This window comes from Sinocyclocheilus anshuiensis, unplaced genomic scaffold (genome assembly GCF_001515605.1).
Source record: "Sinocyclocheilus anshuiensis isolate Anshui unplaced genomic scaffold, SAMN03320099.WGS_v1.1 scaffold2260, whole genome shotgun sequence".
Classification (NCBI taxonomy): Eukaryota; Metazoa; Chordata; class Actinopteri; order Cypriniformes; family Cyprinidae; genus Sinocyclocheilus; species Sinocyclocheilus anshuiensis.
This window is the reverse complement of record NW_015547625.1, coordinates 328,708-346,549: the sequence shown is the minus strand read 5'-3', so window position 1 is coordinate 346,549 and position 17,842 is coordinate 328,708. Positions and strand designations below refer to the sequence as shown.

At 34.8% G+C, this 17,842-nt stretch overlaps 2 protein-coding genes across 3 annotated transcripts in view; one reads left to right on the top strand and one right to left on the bottom strand.

Annotated features, from left to right (window-relative positions):
- LOC107701786 (GRB2-related adapter protein-like) overlaps positions 1–6,295 on the top strand; it is a 10,939-nt gene extending 4,644 nt beyond the window's left edge. For both annotated transcript variants that reach the window (XM_016503895.1, XM_016503896.1), the window contains 2 exons: positions 3,895–4,063; positions 5,827–6,295. In XM_016503895.1, the coding sequence (XP_016359381.1) occupies positions 3,895–4,063; positions 5,827–6,006 (349 nt within the window). In that variant the 3' untranslated portion in view covers positions 6,007–6,295. The remainder of the gene's footprint in view (positions 1–3,894; positions 4,064–5,826) is intronic.
- A 2,389-nt stretch (positions 6,296–8,684) lies between these two features.
- Positions 8,685–15,200, bottom strand: LOC107701785 (sodium/glucose cotransporter 5-like). Its single transcript, XM_016503893.1, has 5 exons — positions 15,077–15,200; positions 14,410–14,578; positions 12,444–12,659; positions 9,794–9,884; positions 8,685–8,981 (listed from the first exon to the last, which is right to left on the bottom strand). The coding sequence occupies exons 1-5, from the start codon at positions 15,196–15,198 to the stop codon at positions 8,785–8,787; spliced, it is 795 nt and encodes a 264-aa protein (XP_016359379.1). The 5' UTR covers positions 15,199–15,200; the 3' UTR covers positions 8,685–8,784.
- Positions 15,201–17,842: the final 2,642 nt, after the last annotated feature.

The following is a 17,842-nucleotide window of genomic DNA, read 5'->3' as shown; positions in this document are numbered from 1 at the left end:
GGACAGTCACAAGCCTCCCGGTTTTCATCCAAAATATCTTAAATTGTGTTCTGAAGACGAATGAAGCTTTTAGGGGTTTGGAACGACATGGGGGTAAGTGATTAATGACAACATTTTCATTTTGGGGTGGAGTATCCCTTTAAGGTTCTATTAAGGGACTGTTCACCCAAAATGAAAATTCTGTCATCATTTAATCGTTAGTTTTAAACCTGAATTAATTTCTTTCTTCTGTTGAGCACAAAAGAATGTATTCTGAAGAATGTTGGTAACCAAACAGTTGACGGTAGCCATTGTAATCCTAAGTATGGAAAAAAAAAATACTATGGAAGTCAATGGCTACCAGCACAAGTTTGGTTACACATATATGTTATTTTGTGCTAAACAGAAGAAAGAAACTCATAAAGGTTTGGAACGACTTGAGGATGAGTAAATGATGACAGAATTTTCATTTTTGGGTGAACTATTCTTTTAAGTCAGATTTTTTCCACCTGTTTTATTGTCCACTAGTTGCCAAGCAAATTGCTTAAAAGCAATAGGCCGTATGACTTCAGGTATCATTCATTTCTGTGGCACAAATGGTGAAGTGCTAGAACATAATACTTGAACAATCCCCTTAACCTTAAGTATAAAGAATAATAATAGTAATGCGTGCCTTAGCATCAACACCTTTTCTTTTCTTCTTTTATTTACAACTCAATGTAGAATTCTTTTGAAAATGTTGGCATGCGTTGGGAAGGTGGACATGCATAGATTATTTTTAGATTGCTTTGCTGTACACCTCTGAAGACCTGACCTAAAACGTCAAATCCTACTGAGACAGAGAGAAAGAAATAGAAAGAGAAATCGAGGGACAGTTGCAACACAATCGCAGCACAATGAATCCAATTCTGCCATGTATTAGTGCTTCCTAACAAGCTTGAGAACCTGAGGCCAGCACAGATGTTTCTGTGTGTGTTTACATGTGTGTGATAGAGAGAGAGGGAGCAAGAAAGAAAGAAACAAAAGAGAGGGAAAGAGAGAAAGATACAGTTATAATCAACTATATGTGCACGTAATTCAACCTTTACAGACCCAGGGACCCCTGTATAAAAACTGCTTGAATTGTTTTAGGAAGATTAGCTAATGTTAATGCTTAAAAGATCATTAACAAATGTACATTAAAATAGAAATTTAAGGAAATGTTTATATATCATGCGTACAGACCCTCTGGGGATGTGCTCGGTAACTGGTGAACAGGTGTTTTGCATCAGTTGTTAAATTATTGTGCAATTTAGCACAGCTGGAATGTTATATTGACTAGTCATAATACAGGAATACATGGGTCATACAGTACATAAAAATCTGGAATCTGAGGGTACAAAAAATATTTTTGGCTATTGCTACAAATATACCCCAGCGACTTAAGACTGGTTTTGTGGTCCAGGGTCACATATATATACAGTGGGGTCCAAAAGTCTTCATTTAAAGAGTTCATTTCCATTTTAGATTTTATTTATTTATTATTTTGTATATTCATATTTTTTATTTAAACAAATTTAATTCAAAATTTAGCTTGAACGTGTTATTAAAAACATTCCTATACTTCCAGGTTGAAATTTGATTTTGAATGAAAGATTTTCCAACAGGACTCAGACTTTTGGACTAATAGAGAAATACATACAGTACAGATATGGTATAAGATGTCATTTTTGTATGTGTCATACACTACCATTCAAAAGTTTGGGGTGAGTAGTTCTTTATTTTTTTAAAGAATTAATAATTTTATTCAGCAAAAAAGAATTGAATTGATAAAAAGTGACAGTAAAGACATTTATGATTTAGTTTCCTTTTTAAATAAATGCTGTTCTTTTAACCGTCTATTCAACAAAAATTCCTGAAAAAAACTGTACCATGGTTTCCAACGGTTGTCGGTATTGATAAAACCAAGAAATGTTTCTCAATCAGCAAATTAGAATGCTTTCTAAATAATCATTTGACACCGCTTTGACCTCACAGGAATAAATCATTTAAATGTTATTTTAAAAAAATTTACTATTCCCAAACTTTTCAACAGCCATATATTTAGGCTCTTTGAACCTATAGAAAATGACAAAAAGGGTCATTATATCAGATTAAAAGCTTAATGTAAATACAGAAACCATAATGCTACACAAAAATCAGACAATTAATGTGAGACAGTTTGAGTTGGAGTCTGAGAATTGTTAATATGGCTCTGGTATAAGTCATATCTAATGACTGTGATTATACTGACTCAGTCTTGCTCTCCCTAAACATGCCATGTTGTTTTGATGAACTTCAGTACACACACACACACACACACACACACACAAATCCACACACAAATCCACATCCCTGAGGCAGTTCCTCATTCTGTCAGCGTTTCTGTCTGAACACGCTGAGTGATCCATGCAGTATTGCATGGACTGATGAGCATCTGTGTGTGTGTGTGTGTGTGTGTGTGTGTGTGTGAGCAAAACCCACACAGGTTAAGAGCAGGTGTGGCAGGGTGGAGCCGCCGGGTGATTAAAGACACCTGCTGCAGGCACAGGGTGTGCGTCAGTGCCTGCACATTTCTCAGTAACCCATAAACAATTAATAGCATGTTTTCAAATGTCTTTTTCTGTAGAATGATTGATATTGGACCTTCAACAAAATAAGATTAATCAATAATTTTAAAAATGATACCTTACATTTATATTTTCTCCAAAGTAATTTTGTAACTTACATGGGTTGTATAATGCAGCAATATATTTTTCAAATAAACAAATGAAAATGATTAGAAAAATAACATTTTATAATACAGACAGAGAGGTACTAAACTATATGTAGTTCATTTCCATTAGCTTTTATTTATTTATTTTGTATGTTATTTAATATATTTTATAAATGAATGAAATATAACCAATTAATTTGAAAACATTACCTAAATTGTTCTTTATATTTCCAGGTTTAAATTAGATTTAGAATTCCAGATTTTAGTTATGTATGATATAAGACTTTTTTTCCAGCAAGGATGCATTAAATTGATCAAAAGTGACAGTAAATATGTTCAGAATTTTACAAAAGACTTCTATTTTAAATCATTTCAAAATTTTGACATTTCAAATAGTTCTGTTCTTTTGAACTTTCTATTCATCAAAGATTCCTGTAAAAAAAAAGGTATCATGGTTTTCACAAACATATTAGGCAACTATATATAAATACATATGTAAAAACATATTTATTATAAAATATTTCTTAAAAAACATGCAAATGATTAGAATTATTATACACAAAAATGAAAATAAAATGTTATAATATTGACAGATATGTACAATGGCTAGCACTCACTGAATGCACTGAAGAGTAATAGAAGAGGAGCAAATATTAATGCTAATTATGTTTTTTGGAAAACAGTTATTGATTTAAAAACATTTTTCACATGCTTACAGGACATATAGACAATGCATATAATGTATTATTGGATCTTGATTGAATATGCATAGATATTATATGGTTACATATTGACTGTATTGTTTAATTTTAAACATCTTTAATATTAATATGTTGTTTAATGTCCTGTAATGAGCATTTGATCTTCTGAGAGGAATGTTCTTTAATATATCTACAGGAGATAAGCACTGACTTGTTCAAAGTCTAATTTGATTAAAGTTAACTCTCTGCTTCTGCATCGTGATGCAAGAATTTGCTGACAGCTGAAATGTCAAACTGTGATTTATTAGGCAAAACCTTTAATCAAACACTGTTATGTTTGATTTAATAAACTGGTAAGTCAAACCGAGATCTAGAAAACCTTTATCTTGAAAGTAAGTAAGCCTCTCTAAATGAACCTCTCTCTCTCTCTCTCTCTCTCTCTCTCTCTCTCTCTCTCTCTCTCTCTCTTGCCCTCTCTAGTTACGGGGACCATGTGCAGCACTTTAAGGTTTTGAAAGATGGACTAGGGCAGTTCTTCATATGGGATGAAGTCTTCAGCTCCCTCAAACAGCTGGTGGACTTCTACAAAATCAACAGCATTGCCAAAGAGAGAACTGTCTTCCTGAAAGAGCCTGAGGGATCATTAGCTGTAAGACTTGTCACATGTATAAGAGCACATGATGTTTTTTTACAGAGGTGCCAAAATTTAACTCTGGTGAACTCTGATCTGCAAATTTGCGATGCGAAAGGATGTCTGACCAATAAAGGTTATAAAATGAAACGTTGATCTCTTGGCTCAATGCACAATGCACACCTACATGGATTGAGCTTGACATCATATTCTGTTGCTGATATTTGTTATGATCTCTTTGAGCCAAATGCGACCCCTCCTTAATCAGTATATCATTGCTGAGTTTAGAGGTAGTTAAAGGTTAGAGTTGAGCTTTGGGATAGGGTTACCTATGGATGCCAGTTTTCACAGAGTTATTTTGTTTGTTTATTTCTCATAAATTGTGAATTTATATCTAACAATTGTGTCAGTGTTTTTTCAGAACTTACAATTGCAACTATATTTCTCCTGAATTTAGTTTTTTTTCTTTAATTGCAACTTTGTTTTGTGACTTTATTTCTCATAGTCATTACTTTATAACTCACAGTTTTGGCAACTGTTTTTTCACAAATGTAACCTTTTTCTCATAATTGAATTTTTTTTCTTGTAATTGTGACTGTATCTCACAATTGCAACTTTATTTCTTCTGAATTTAGATTTTATTTCTCATAATTTACTTTGTTTCTTACATTTGCGACTTTATTTCTGACAGCCATGACTTTATATCTCACAGTCGTGACTTTGTTTCTTACAATTATTACTTTTTTTCTCGTAATCGTGACTGTATCTCACAATTGCAAATTAATTTCTCCTACTTTTTTATTTAATTTCTTCTAATTGTGACTGTTTCTTACATTTGTGACTTTATTTCTGACAAGCATGACTTTACATCTCACAACTGTAGAATCTTCATCATAATTGAGACGTTTTTCTGATATTTTGAACTTTTTTTCCTGTAATTGTGACTGTATGTCCCAATTGCAACTCTTTCTCCTAAATTTCAGTTTTATTTCTTGTAATTGCAACCTTTGTTTCTACATTTGCGACATTATTTCTGATAAGCATGACTTTATATCTCACAACTGTGGCAACTTCATAATTGAGACCTTGTTCTCATAAATGCCATTTTTTCTTGTAATTGTGACTGTTTCTTACAATTGCAAATTAATTTCTCCTACATTTTTATATTATTTCTTCTAATTGCAACTTTGTTCCTTAAATTTGCGACTTGATTTCTGACATGCATGACTTTACATCTCACAAATGTGTTTTTGTGAGACGTTTTTTCCCATAATTGCAACTTTTTTCCTGTAATTGTATCTCACAATTACAACTTTTCTCCTAAATTTTAATTTTATTTCTTCTAATTGCGACCTTTGTTTTTTACATTAGCAACTTTATTTTTGACAGTCGTAACTTTATATCTCACAATTGTAGCAAATTTTCTCCTAATTGCAACTTTTTTCTTGTAATTATGACTGTATTTCACAATTACAACTTTATTTCTACTAAATTTCAATTGTATTTCTTCTAAGATTGAAAAATATGTTTTCATAATTACAGTTATTTTCTCATGATTGTGACTATTGCAACTTTATTTCTCCTGAATTTAGATTTTATTTCTTGTAATTGCGACTTTATTTCTCATAGTCATGTCTTTAAATCAAACAATGTGACTTTCTAACACGTATTGTTACTCTGAGGTGGAAACAAGCTTTCGTAGGTAGGACTATGTTTTGTTTGACTGCTGATCCAGTGCACAGTCTTGCCATGTCCGTCATTTGTGTGTGTTTCTGTTTCAGAGGCCACGTCATGCCCATGCCCTCTTTGACTTCACATCTAATCATGCGACTCATCTACGTTTCTTGCGCGGTGATGTCATCGACCTGCTCGACTGTTCGGATGCTCAGTGCTGGAGGGGGCGGTGCCGTGGAAGAGTAGGCGTATTTCCACCAGAGTATGTGCAGCCAATTTATCACTGAATTTCAGCTATGTGTGTCACCATCCTGTACAGTCAAACTCACTGGATGAGAGCCCAAGACATATTCATCAGTCACACATATTCTTCATAAATCTGAAGGTAAACTAAGCCTTATTCATCAATGTTTGGTGTATCAGGTGATTATGGTTTTTAAGGCTTAAATTTAACCTTATGTGTCAAAGGTCAACCTTTGCCCATCATCTTCTTTGTTGATCGCTGTCAGAAGGCAAATCAGAAATCAGTTATAACTTGTCAATAAACCAGTTTTATAACACCTTTAATGAACATAACAATTGGCTATGCAGTGTCATCATTTACTCATTGATCAGCCATTATCTGAGCTTCCTGTCTATTCTTCTTTCAAATACTTTAAAGTCCTTTCAAATAAAGGTATGCCATTAGAATTGGAGTATCCACCTTGCATTTTATTTGCACTTTCGCTCACTGATGCATTATCATGTCTTTTTTTTTTTTTTTCAAGCAGAAGTGAGCCAGACCTACTATGTATTTCTTTTATTCAATATAAAGTTCTACATACATGAGCTTGGGAAATATTATATTTGTTTTATTATTATTTTTTCTTTATTGTGCTTACGCCATAAACATACTTTTGAGGATTACTAATGACAATTTTTGTGATTTAAAAAATTTATTTATTTCTGTGAAATTACTTTCTCCAGTCCCAGATTAATATGCAGAGAAACTTTAAATCATTTGCATGTTAATTTCTCTGTAAAAACTGTGGCTTCCTGGTGCTATCTAAACATTTGCTCAACCAATGATGTAAGTTTGGGATGGGGCTATCATTTTGATCATCCAATGGCAGATTGGGTGAGAACACCTGTCACATTTATTTTTGTAATTCTGTTTAATGCCACATAAATTACACACTTTACCTTTTTTTTCATTTATTTGATTTTGATTTTTTACTGTAATGTTGAAATAATGACCATAATTAATTTAATTTAGAGTAATTATTAAAATTAGTAACTAGTAATTATTATAAATTGCTAATTTAATTTCCTAAACAATAATTTAACAACTCATTGAAAAAAACCAACAGAAAATGTATTTGTTGTTAAATACAGAGGTGATTATAAAAAGTATTGTATAGGATACATAATATATATATATATATATATATATATATAGTGTGTGTGTGTATGTATTTTTTTAATTAATTTCTGTACCTATTATTAGAGTGAGAGCAAGTTATTTCATTGTTATCATTCATATATCTGTTCAGGAAGACCGCTGACTGATGTATTAACGGAAAACAAATGTTGGATCCACCTATGCCATGTGAAAACATTTGGAACATCTAGTGCTGTTTACGTCATGACCAAAAAATAAGCAATAATAAGCTGATATTATTTTTCGAGTGACATAATTAAAATAATTACTCTCTACTGATTATTTCATTTATAACAAGCAATGTAATTTCATTTACATTGTCATGTACGATGTGTAAAATTAAAGGTTAAACTCTTATTTTTCCCTTGAAAATACTCCTGCTGTTCAATGATATGCAAAATATACCGTATATCAGCAAGCAAGGCTTAGCTGCAACGCTGCCGTTCTGACATGTAATGCAATAAAATATTAGACAGTCAAACTGCTGACTCAACTTTACACCTATTAACATATAAATTGCCTGTACACGTTTAGATAGCAAGCATTGCTATTTATGTTGTGTTATGATAGACACTTTAAATCTATAACTTTTGTAGAAATATAGCAATGTCAGGTGTAATATTGTGTGATGATGTAAGGATGTATTTTACAAGCACATATTGTCTCTATGAACTGTCAACGCAAGGGAAAAAAAATAAACTTTTATTTACTAAGTGTATTGCTTGTACTTGTATTCCAAATGTAAAGGAGGTTTAGTATATCTAGCCCAAAATGTTTCAAATCTGCTAAAAAACAACAACACTTGGTTTACACATTTGCTTTGTGATTTTAATGTGTCAACTTTGCACATTAACAATATAAATTAAGAGAAAAAATGTAAACATGAACACCCACAAATATTTAACAGTTAGCGTTTCTTATAACCCACCCTAATTTTCTGTTCTTAAAATCATTCACAAGCTGTTCTTACAATCATATCAACTAATGGCTACTCTCACACTATTGTTGAAATAATGATTTAGACACAAATTACACAGTCATTGACATGCTGTACAGAAGATTACAGTTTAATCACAGATCATTTATTTCCAAGAAGCAAAATGGCAGTTAAATTTACACCCACATCTTTGGGAGTATCTAATGAGCATATTTATTTTTTCCCAGTCAATGTGAACATATTTATCAAACATAAGCTCTTACTATAAGCGTAACGTATTACCTTTTAAGCATGCACTGTGAAAAAACTCATGGTCATTTATTTTTTGCTCTATTCTCAAATAAATTTATTTTACGTAGTGCATATATGCATTATATGTATATCTAACTGAACAACTATTAAAACACAATCTATAAAATATTTTATGTAGCCCAATAATTTAAAGGGATTTTATGGAAGCTTGTTTCCTCCATGGGATAAAAAATTGAAGGTTTGAAGGTATTTGTGATTTCTTATCTCACAATTCTGAGAAAAAAAATATTGTGAGATATAAAGTTAGAATTGCGACATATAAACTTGCAATTCTGAGAAAAAAAAAAGGTTGTAATAGTAAGATACAAACTCGCAATTGCAAGAAAGTCTTATCAGAAGTCTAGGTGATGCATTTGTACCAAAAAAAACAAAAAACTATGTGTGTGGCGGTATGTGTTACGCATGGTAAGCATAGAGGAAGATGTTGATGCACATGAGAATGATGGCATTGACACAACAGAAACGAGACCAGAAGGGATCGTCTCTGGTGCTGTGAATTATAGGAGGTGGCGTCCCGGTTGCAAATCGTCCAGGTCGAGGGCTACAGAACCCAGCGGTGCGGACACACTTACCCCTGCGCACAGACTCACAGCCTAAACAAAAATGCTGAATGTGAAATTAACTGGCAAGGGAGCTGTACGGTGATAGTATCAAATGGTAATACCATAGTGCTTTGTTATATACTAGAGTACTGAATGATTGCATGTTCATAAACTATGGGATTTACATGCTTTCTAAGGTTCTTGAAGGAATACCAAAGTATTATCATGGTATACAATTTCGAAAACCTGACTTACAGTACTTAAAAGGCTTTATAGCTGATTTAAATCACATATTGCATGATTGTATGCTGAGACATTAATTTTAAACTTCATTACAATTTTCTAACGTTGTGTTTGGTAAAATAATCCACTGTATGCAGTAAGCTTTCATTCAAAACCAGGAAAATGACAATTGGTATTTTTCTCAGTTCCTTGTGTGTTCTCACGCATATAAGACACTTTTGTTTTGTCAACTGATACACATATGTAGAACAGCACCACACCCTGATGAATAGGCCACAACAATCCTCATGAGATCTATCATGCTGTAAACTCCTCACACACCTCCGTTCTGTATTAGGAAGCTGGATTAGTGTGTGTTTGACTACTTGTGAAGTCCAAAATGTCCTCACTATTCAAAAATGTCCTTACTAATATAGTGAAACCTGTTGACTGACTAGTCCTTACTAGTTTATGAGGCTTGCTGTATAAATCAGCCAAATCATGTTTCTATTTAAATCTAGTTATATTTAAGGCTAGAGTTCTGTTTAGGTGATAGAAAATATCACTAAACCCAATTTAAAAACAATGGAAGTCTATGAGATGTCCACACTAATATCATGAAACAAATGTGTGTTCCATACCGTCTGTCCTGCAGCTAAGAGTAGCTACTTTCTGTAGAGGTATTTCTCTCTCAGTGCTGTTATGTAGAGTCCACCAGGTAAGATTATGTGTCTGAAACCAAATCAAACACAAGCCACTTGAGACATGATATACCGTATACTATGGGGTTTTATTAAATTTAGTAAATCAATAAAATTTCAAACAAATCTCAAAGGAAGGGATTGATTAAGAATTCTACGAGTACAATTAAGAGTATACTAAGAGTATACTATAGTATACTAAGAGTATAGTATAGTTTTAAGTTAAAACCGTAAAACCTAAAACGTTTTTTACGGTAAAATTCCGGCAACCACAGCTGCCGGATTTTTACCGTAAATTTTACGGAATTTTTTTTACAGTGTAGGCTATCTTTGAAATGGCATACTACTATACTATTTTTTATTGTTTCTGCAGTATATAATGCACAGGTTTTTTTTCTGAATATTTAATTCTGTAGCCTGTAATGCAATGCACTTGACTGAACCTTTCATTTCCAGTCAAACAAATGAAGTGAAATTAATATAAGCAATCATTTAAGCTCTTTTCTTTACTTGATCAGACTGTCAAGAGTTGAGACAATTTTGAACAAAACTGTAGCAAAATAAACCAGGAAATTGCAGAATTAAACATGCTTGCAATGAGGTCATGTGGCAACAATGTAGCATATTGCACTACTGTTTGCATAATGCAAAACTGTTTCACATACTGCATCAAGTACAGTACTATTTAAAAGTCTGATGTCAGTAAGGTTCTACTGAAAGAAATTAACACTATATTTAGCAAGGATGCATTAAAGGGTTAGTGCACCCAAAAATGAAAATTAGCCTGTGGTTTACTCACCCTCGAGGCATCCTAGGTGTATATGACTTTCTTCTTTCAGACGAATTCAATCGGAGTTATATTAAAAATTGTCCTGGCTATTCCAAACGTTATTGTTGCAGTGGGTGGGTGTTTCTGTTGAACAGTCAAAAGACGTCAAATAAAGCGCGCGCATCCATAATAAAACGTGCCTCACACTGCCCTGGGGGGTGAATAAACGCCTCCTGTAGTGAATCCATGCGTTTTTGTAAGAAAGATACCCATATTTCAAACGTAATAAACATTTCTCTCTCACTTCATCTAACTGTCATAAGCGGAAGCAGTTCCGGCGGATGACGTAGGACGTTGGTGTAGCGTGATTAGTGACGAACGCGGAGAGAGCACAAAACAAAACGCCGGTCACGAATTAGGCCCTGTCCCAAATGGCACACTTCATGTGCACTTTCAGTCTTGAGGACTTACAATGGCCGCTGCGTGCGCGTGTCCGTTAAGTCCACGAGACCGTAGGGTGTCCCATTCGTCATTTTAGTGTTCAGAAGGGTGCTCACGAGCTACGCAGCCAATTTCTACCCGGCAGTCAAAGCGGCATTACATCACGAAAGTGCGGACTCTGAGGAAGACCGTGAGGGTTTAGGGTGCCATTTGGGACAGGGCCTTAGAAGTACAAACCAAGGATTTGTAAAGAAAAATGTCGGAGGATTTCGATATAAGCCAAGAGGAGACTGGTTTTCCTTTGCTAAAGTAAGGAAACTTTGCTTCCTTTGCTCCTGTGAACAAACTCGCTAGACTAGCATATCTCAGAGGCGCGTGCTGCGCATACATCCTGTGTCATCCGCCCGGAATGGCTTCCACGTACGACAGATAGCGGAAGTGAGAGAAAAGTTTTAATTACATTTGAAATATTGATATTTTTCTTACAAAAACGCATGGATTCGCTACAGGAGGCCTTTATTCATGCCCCGTAGCCATGTGAGGCACGTTTTATTATGGATGCGCGCACTCTATTTGACGTCTTTTGGACTGTTCAACAGAAACACCCGCCTACTGCAATGATAACGCTTGGAAGAGCCAGGACAATTTTTAATATAATAATTATAATAATAATAATAATTTTAATTTTAATATAATATCCAATACCTCCGATTGGATTCATCTGAAAGAAGAAAGTCATATACACCTAGGATGCCTCGAGGGTGAGTAAAACACATTTTCATTTTTGGGTGCACTAACCCTTTAAATTATTTAAAAGTGACAGTAAAGACATTTATGATGTCACAAAAGATTTCTATTTCAAATAAATGCTGCTCTTTTAAACATTCTATTCAATAAAGAATCCAGTTTCCACAAAAATATTAGGCAGCTCAACTGTTTTTAACTTTGATAACAAGAAATGTGTCTTGAGCATTTTAGAATGATTTCTGAAGGATCATGTGACACTGAAGACTGGAGTAATGATGCTGAAAATTCAGCTTTGCCATCAAAGGAATACATGACATTATAAAATATAATTCATAATAAAATATATTAAATTAGAAGACAGTTATTTCCAATTGTAACAATATTTCATAACATTACAGTCTTCAGTGTATTTTAGGTCAAAAATGCAGCATTGGTTAAGGGACTTCTTACAAAAACATAAAAAAAAACTTACTGACTCCAAACTTTTGAAAGGTAGTAAACACCATTCTGAACAAAGTCAAAGTCTAAAGGTCAGATAAGGAGCTACAAGAATTATTATTATTTTTTAATATTTGTTAAAAATTCTTCTTTTTTTAAATCTATGAAAGCATTACCTGGCATAAATGTTATTACCTGTTCGTCGGTGGGTGGAGGGGTCAGTAGACTGATCACCACCACAACAATAATAGTCAGGGCACAGAGTATGATGGCAAAGTGCAGGTAGTGTACACTCCTCAAGACAGAGGGAGCAGGGTCAAAAACACCACAGCGAGGGGGAGGAAACACAAACTCTAGAACCATCCGCGTCAATCCCACCGCTAGACCCACCATCAGGCCCCAGAATGCTCCCTGCTTACACAATACCAAACAAACACACATGAGGAAAACTCTTCAGGAAACCTCTTAGCATTTACATGTATGAATTTGGCAGACACTTTTATCCACAACTTGCATTGCATTTAAGATACACATTTAATCAGCTTCTTGAGAATTGAACCCATGACCTAGGCGTTGCGAGAGTCATGCTCTACTGTTAGAGCTACAGGAAGACTTAGCATTCTCTGGTGCTCTACATACCAACAGTGGTGTTCCTTTTACTCAGTGTGTTATATGAGCGTGGGAGACTGTTAAACTAATCATTTATTTTTAAACATTTCAGGTATCTTGAGAGGATGCACTAAATGAACTGAGCTGAGATTCCTGACGTGACAGGCTCTTATGTGCTTATTTAATGTACTTAAGGGTGGAGTGAGGTGTGAAAGTCCCTTGACAAACAGCAATTCCTGTGAAGCATGTCATATTTCAGTTATATTTATTCAAGTGTTTTGCCAAAAAATGTGTAAAGACAGTAGATATGAACTATTATGGAAGTTAAACTGATTTTATTCTTGTACATTTTGTGTCACTGACTCACACGGATGCACTTACACAAATACGTTCACTGTAACGATTTATTTCTTACCCTATGAATGTCACCCGGCCAGTTTTAGTTTCTTTAGGCAGGCTTCTTTTTTGGTGGGGTGGGGGGACATTAGCTTTCGCCATAACATGGCCTAACCTTAAACCAATGTTAAAGTTCTCTACTTACTGGCTTTTTTCCAGAGCAATTATACTTGTCTGAGATCTCACAAACTAAAATGGGTATTTCCTTTTTGCTATGGGGGACGGAGGATAGCTTTGCACTAAATTATCCTTCAGGGTAAAAACGAACAGGCATTTTGAAATCCCACCCTCACAGTTTTAAAGCTCTTAAATGTTTAGTTCGACAGGTTTTCATTCTTTTGTTAAACTGCCTGGCTAACAGCTAATCTTTTGCTAAGTTACAGACAATGTGAGCAGATACGGTCACTCTAATGCAGTCAATGAGAAAACTGCAGTTTGTTCTTTGTAAAACATCCAAGATAATCAGCCTGGTACACCACAATTCTTCTGAAACATTCATTCTAAGCATATTTTTCAAAACACATTGGGTTTGGGGGGATTTCACAGAATCGAACGAATCACATGACCTTTTTTTTTCTGCACTCTCACACAATGTTTCTCCTGTTCTAAGAATATATCTTGTTTATTCCCAGCAAAGAGATCTATCTATCTATCTATCTATCTATCTATCTATCTATCTATCCTTTTCACTGTAACATTATTATACTAATAAACAGGATAGAAGACCACTGTCACACGCATTTGGAAAGATTTTACTGAATGAAAAAATAAAATGCAGCTTAGACACGGGTGTGACTTATCAATGTTTTTTCCCTTTTTAAAAAACACAATATATAATGACTCAGCGACACCAATAAAATGGCTTATATTAAGGTGTGACCTACTTTCTGTTCAATAAAAGTATCTATCTTCTCAATCACTTCCAAGTGAAAGTTACGCTCTCTTTTGCTGTCATTCAGACATGTACTCACTCTTTGTGTGTTTTAACAGACAAATACACACACCCTCACTAATGTGCTACATTAAAATAGGCAGACATTCTTTCTTCACGAGAGAGAAGTGGTTTCTTCGAATGCATGTGAGTGTTTAATTTTGGTATGTCAATATGTACATAGTCTAAGTGAGGCCTCAGACTGTGTTTATGTGTGTGCATTATCGCCTCATTAGTTCTTTTCCAGAAAACAGCCATTACAAAAATGGCAGTAACAGGAGGGGCTAGATAGCTGGTTACTGACTGGATGTAAACATACAGCTGACCGCTGTTAGCACTCTGAAGAATCGGGATCCAAACCACGCTAATCACCACCAAAATAACAGTCACTATCCTGGAAAAACAAATGGACATACATTTTATGATCATCTTCAGTTTCAATCACAGTTCTTAATATGGAAAATGAAAGTCATTATGTTAATGACTTTAAAGTTAAGTTCTACTACAAAATCTAAATCCTATTGGACCCTATTAGTAATATTTGCTGATTAATTTCTATTAATCACTATTATTCGGCTATTAGTCTTCCATTTTCTAGTTCTATAAATACATATTTGTGGTTTTATTTCCATTTAAATAGATCCCAACCCAATGACAGGGCATAAATATCAGCTAATCTAAACGATTAATCTGCCCCTCCATGTCTAGCTCATACTGCATTTTTGAGGCTATGAATCATTTCTACATTCTTTCATGTAATTGCTTTTGAATAAAAAACACCATGATGTTGGATCTTAGACAAGTAACCTTTATGCATTACACAATGATTAATGATTTTAAATAGGTGACACAATTCCGTGCATGAAATGCAAACAAACACAGTCATAAACACCTGCCAACTAGCAGCAGCTCCTTCTCACTAGCACCTCTTCGATACTTCTTCCAGATGTCCATGGTGAAGAGGGTGCTACTGCTGTTAAAGATGGAGGTCAGTGATGACATTAAAGCAGCCATCATTACAGCTATCATTAACCTTCTGAGGCCTGGAACACACATGTACAATTGCATGATTTATGCTAAAAAGACCATGCCATGGACTATGCATTTGGTAAAGTACATGTTAACAATTCAAACATATACACAATTTGAAAAAACAAAAAGTGATTCTGATTACCGCTGGGTGTGTGTATATATATGTGTGTGTGTATATATATATATATATATATATATATACACACACAGGGATACAGTGCCTTGCAAAAGTATTCATACCCCTTCATTTTTTTCACGTTTTGTTGCTGCCTTATGTTAAACTGCTTTAAATTACCTTTTTTTTTCTCCACATCAATTTACACTCCATACACCATACTGACAAAGCAAAAACAGAATTCTCACAACTTCGTAAATTTATTAAAAATAAAAAACTGAAATAAGCACATTGCATAAGTATCCATACCCTTAACTAAATATTTAGCTGAAGCACGTTTACAGCCTCAACACTTTTTTGTTTGATGCGACAAGCTTTGCTCATCAGCATTTGGAAATTATCTGCCATTCTTCTCCTCGCCTCTTCACCTCTCAAGCTCTGTCATGTTGGATGGGGGCAGACACACATTTTCAGGTTTCTCCAGAAATATTTGATTGGGTTCAAGGCCAGGCGGTGGCTGGGCCACTCAAGGTGTGTGCTTAAGGTCATTGTCCTCTTGGAAGGTGAACCTTCTCTCCAGTCTGAGGTTCTGAATGCTCTGGACTAGGTTTTCATTAAGGCTATCTCAATATTTTGGTGCATTGAGCTTTTCTTCTTCTTTGATATGCCCCTCAGTCCCTGCCACTGAAAAACAGCCCCACAGCATGAGGCTGCTACCAGCACACTTTACTTTTGGGATGGTATTCTGCAGGTGATGAGCAGTGCCTGGTCTCCTTAAAACATGATGCTTGGAATTGAGGCTCATCAGACCAGAGAATTTTGTTTCTCACAGTCTGAATGTCCTTCAGGTACTTTTTTTTTGTACATTCCAAATGTGTTTTCATGTGTCTTCACTGAGGAGAGTATTGAGTCTTGCCACACCGCCATGAAGCCCAGATTGTAGAGTGTTGTAGTGATGTTTGTCCTTCTGTAGGTACAGGTGCATCTCAATAAATTAGAATGTCGTGGTTTTTGTTAAATGTGAGCCAAAATCCTCACAATGAAAAGAACCAAAGACTTAAACTACTTCAGTCTGTGTGCACTGAATTTATTTAATACACGAGTTTCACAATTTGAGTTGAATTACTGAAATAAATGAACTTTTCCACGACATTCTAATTTATTGAGATGCACCTGTATCTCCTATCTCCACATATGATCATGGATCTCAACTAGAATGACCATCAGGTTCTTGGTCACCACAATAACTAAAGCCCTTCTCCATCAATTGCTCAGTTTGGCCAAGAGGCCAGCTCTAGGAAGAGTCCTGGTTGTTTCAAACTTCTTCCATTAAGGGTAACAGAGACAACGTCTACATGCTTCTGTGACCCTTCAATGAAGCAGAATTTTTTTCTGAACTCTTCCCCAGATATGTGGCTTGACACAAACCTGTTTCTGAGCTCTACAGGCAGTTCTTTTGACCACAGGGCTTGTTTTTTTGCTCTGATATGCATTAACAGCTGTTAGACCTTTTATTAAGACGTGTGTGTGCTTTTCCAGATCATACCTATTCAACTGAATTTGCCACAGGTTAAATTCACTTGAAGTGTAGTAACATCTACAAGCAATATGAATGGTCTTGAGCTAAATTTCAACTGTCCCAGATAAGGGTATGAGTCCTTATGCAATGGAATCATTTAAAGCTGCAGTCCGTACATTTTGCCTCTTTGTCGCCATCTTGTTTGAAAACCTGCAATTGCAGCTGTTTGCGGAATTATTTTCCTTGCGTGGGTTGTGCGCCGGCGCGGCTCCAGCGCAGATGAATCTAATGTTTTGAGGAGTATGTGTGGCAATCAGTCAGCGCACCGATGTGGATATTCACTGTACTTCAGAATCACAGATTCTAGCCTACGTCTTGGAATATATGACCCAAATAAGAATTTTCACAGAATATTGTCATCTGTGCTCGAATTTCCCGCGAAAACCTACCCGTACCACTCAAATTAGAAAACATTATTATAAGCTAACCGTTGTTAATCGGGCTAAAGTAAGGCGATTGTTTTGAACACTGACTGGTTATGTACTTGCTCAAATATTGATTTCGGATAATTTTGAACCAAAAAAATTTATGGACTGCAGCTTTAAGTTTTTATTTTTAATACATTTGCAAAGATGTTAAAAACCTGTTTTTTTTGCTTTAGCATTATGGCGTATGGAGTGTAGATTGATGTGGGAAAAAAAGTAATTTAAAGCAGTTTAACACAAGGCAGCAACATAACAAAACGTGAAAAAATGAATACTTTTGCAAGGTACTGTATATATATATATATATATATATATATATATATATATATACACACACACACACACACACAGTGGGGGCCACATTGTTTATTTACATTTTTCTTAAAACTGACTGTTTTAAGTCAGTTATTTCTCTTTTGCTGGTGTCAGTATTATCAGTTTACATTTCCAAACATTCATTTTGTCATTAATTGTAATAATCCAGTGAGATTTTTGTTTGCACAAGGA

Bases quoted from the DNA above. Each gene is read 5' to 3' on its own strand.
- LOC107701785 (XM_016503893.1), bottom strand. From the start codon at position 15,198: ATGGCTGCTTTAATGTCATCACTGACCTCCATCTTTAACAGCAGTAGC. The intron at 14,579-15,076 runs GTGTTTATGACT...TTGTTTTTCCAG, and splicing joins GAGCTGCTGCTAGTTGGCAG to GATAGTGACTGTTATTTTGG. The intron at 12,660-14,409 runs ATAATGCACACA...TTGTGTAAGCAG, and splicing joins GGAAAAGAACTAATGAGGCG to GGAGCATTCTGGGGCCTGAT.